The sequence below is a fragment of the Pteropus vampyrus genome, unplaced genomic scaffold (genome assembly GCF_000151845.1).
Source record: "Pteropus vampyrus isolate Shadow unplaced genomic scaffold, Pvam_2.0 Scaffold2957, whole genome shotgun sequence".
In the NCBI taxonomy this organism is placed as follows: domain Eukaryota; kingdom Metazoa; phylum Chordata; class Mammalia; order Chiroptera; family Pteropodidae; genus Pteropus; species Pteropus vampyrus.
The window spans coordinates 6,233-8,863 of NW_011891738.1; the positions used below are offsets into that span (position 1 = coordinate 6,233).

Below are 2,631 nucleotides of genomic sequence, written 5' to 3' on the forward strand. Positions count from 1 at the left end.
TGACGCCTTAGAGACCAAGCCAAAGCACCCCAGCTGGGACAAGCACATTAAGCGGAAAGCCGCAGCTCTTGGCCTAGAGCATTTCCGTCTGAAATTGAGTCTCCCAGAGAGACAGAGAGAGGCCACAGTCTCCTGAAAAATGCCAAAGGGGGCAGGGAGCCCCGAGCGGCTCTGGTTCACCAACATCGACACGTCGGGCAAGGAACCTCCTGGTCTCGGCTCCCCAAACGCCTCAGCTGCTTCTTCCACAAGAAGTGCTCCCCAAAACACTCTCCCAGAGGCACCTTATGGCCGAGATAGAGCAGAAAGGGCTCTGGACCAGGTGTCAGAAACCCTTGATTCAGGTCCTCGACCTGCACGTCACATAATTGTGCTACTCAGGCAAGTCACTTACATCTCTAAGCCTCTGTTTCTGCAACAAAATGGGATGACAATACTCCATGTGGTCGTTGGAAGGACTACACAGATAAGATATGTAGGAGGGCCTGGGATGGGGCCTGGCAACAGCAGATACTCAGTGACTGTTAGGCGAACTGGATACTTGGATAAACAAGACAAGCACGTGACCTGAGTCCACAGGATCTTGGGCCAAAGGCTGTGGTCAGCCTCAAAATGGCCACCACGCTCACCAGCAGCTGGCGCTGTGAGGGCATCCCAGATGTGCGGGTTTCCTGCTGTGTACATGCTGTGCTGCTTACTGAATACGGCCAGCCCACTGGCACTAAGGGAGAGGGGACAGAGAGGGGGGCCGGGGAAGGGTGTTCTGACGCCTGGCCCGGTTCCCGCCTTCTGCTCTGGCGAAACCCGCTGGGCTGGACTGGGCCTGGCCCCACTCAACCCAACACCCGCTTCTCCCAGAAGCAGAGCACCGACAGAATCAGCTGCACGGGCTCTGCTGGCTCATTCTCGTTCTCAACCCAAATTGATAAAAGGAACTCAAGAGCGACAAGGAAGCTGTTCCACGGCAGAATCTCCACCATGCGGAGAGAACCAGAGGTGGGGAGGGAGTCACCGATGTGCAAATGCCCACTGATTACAGCGTCAGCGTCATGCTAAGCCGGGCACTTCCTGGGATGCCAGACAGTGGCCGAACCTCTTTGAGTCTGTCCACTAAAGTGTGAGAACTCCCCAAATCGGTGATGACTCAACCAGCACCACCACGAACACAAGCCGCTACCCCACCTGATAGTAGTATCACTCCCCCGGGGGAAAAAAACAGAACTAAAGATGAGAAATTAAACCAGAGGTCTCTCCTGTCAGATGACAGAGGCCTCCAAGCCAAGGTCCTTCTGTGGTTCTAGCCGTCGACGCGGGGCTGGGCACCAGGCCGACAGCGGCTCCTGCAGCCAAGGACAGGCATCCTTACCTGGTTGGGGGCCTCTGGTGGCATGGGGGATGGTGACTTGGACTGGAAGGCGTCCTGGGATATGAATCCTGAGTCGTGGGAGGACACGCTGGACAGCCGCACGGGCGCCTGCTGGGCCAGGTTGGAGCTGCGGCAGCGGTAGTGTGAGCTGGGGGAATGTGAGTGCGAGCCGCTGGACCGCGAGTCGCTGCTGTTGACGCTGTTCAGGCTGCTGTGGGGACAAGCAGAGTGCGGGCGGCACGGGGGTCAGGCGAAGGGGGGAGCAGACAAAGGGCAGAAGGAGGAGGACGATGCAGTGCCGTCCGCATCCTGCCTCGGAGAAGCAGCGCGAATGGTGAGATGTGTTTTAAAATGCCAGACTATTAAGCTAGTAAACAAAAGGTGTTGTTTTTTTTTTTTTCCTATGTGAACAAAGGGGAAAAAACCAGCTGCCAGGATGCAGTTCTCTGATGGTGCAATGAGGTGTCCTCAGGATGGAGGCCTGTGATTCTAAAGGGTCAAGTGCTGCCCAATTCTGCTAGGTCATCAACCACCAACGCTAGGGGACTTGATGTCTTTGGCAGGAAAAGAGACGGGGCTGATGTTATCTGTCAACCTTCTCGCAGAAACCATGGCTCTAGAGCAAAACCCACGAAGGCTTCAGTGTGACCTGGATAGAAGGTGCAAGTGTCGCCCTTGGTTGGACCATCTGGGTCCAAGAGGCTTAAATCAACTCAGCCAACCATCGCAGTGTTGGTAGAGGCACCAACAGACGTCTCAAGGTGATTTCATCCTAGGTGAGCCTGGTTCAAGGCCACCGTGAAGAACATCAGCTCAATGTATCTCTGCCAGTGTCTTATTTTTTATTAACGAAGTTGATGCTTTAATGAATGGCTTTAACCTGGTCACAACTGTTTGTTTCTCTGTTAAAATATCTGTGGGCCTGGTGTTAACAGCACCCCTGGGACAAAAGGCAGGCGGCTCTGCCTGACTGAAGTCAAGCAAAGCTAAGCCATTCGCTTCCGAGAATAAACAGTAAACAGAATGTTGAAAAATGATACATATACTTTGAGTGTTCTGTCTACATCCATTTCCAGTCATAAGAAACATGCTCTACCCTCTATGTAGTAACTCAGACCATGAGAACCAGAACAAAGGGCAGCTGCAGAAGCATCGCAAGGGGGGAAACAAACAACCCAGCCTGGGGCTAGAAAGGTTATGGTTTCTGCTCCTAATCCTGTAAGAGAGTCTTGTCAAATTTTGCAAATTCTGACAGCTAAGAAGGT

At 53.4% G+C, this 2,631-nt stretch overlaps 1 protein-coding gene across 1 annotated transcript in view; it reads right to left on the reverse strand.

Annotated features, from left to right (window-relative positions):
- LOC105310402 (metastasis suppressor protein 1-like) overlaps nucleotides 1–2,555 on the reverse strand; it is a 5,824-nt gene extending 3,269 nt beyond the window's left edge. Inside the window, exon 1 of the mRNA XM_011386588.2 lies at nucleotides 1,367–2,555. Coding sequence (XP_011384890.2) covers nucleotides 1,367–1,390 — 24 coding nt within the window. The 5' untranslated portion in view covers nucleotides 1,391–2,555. The remainder of the gene's footprint in view (nucleotides 1–1,366) is intronic.
- Between the last annotated feature and the right edge of the window lie 76 nt (nucleotides 2,556–2,631).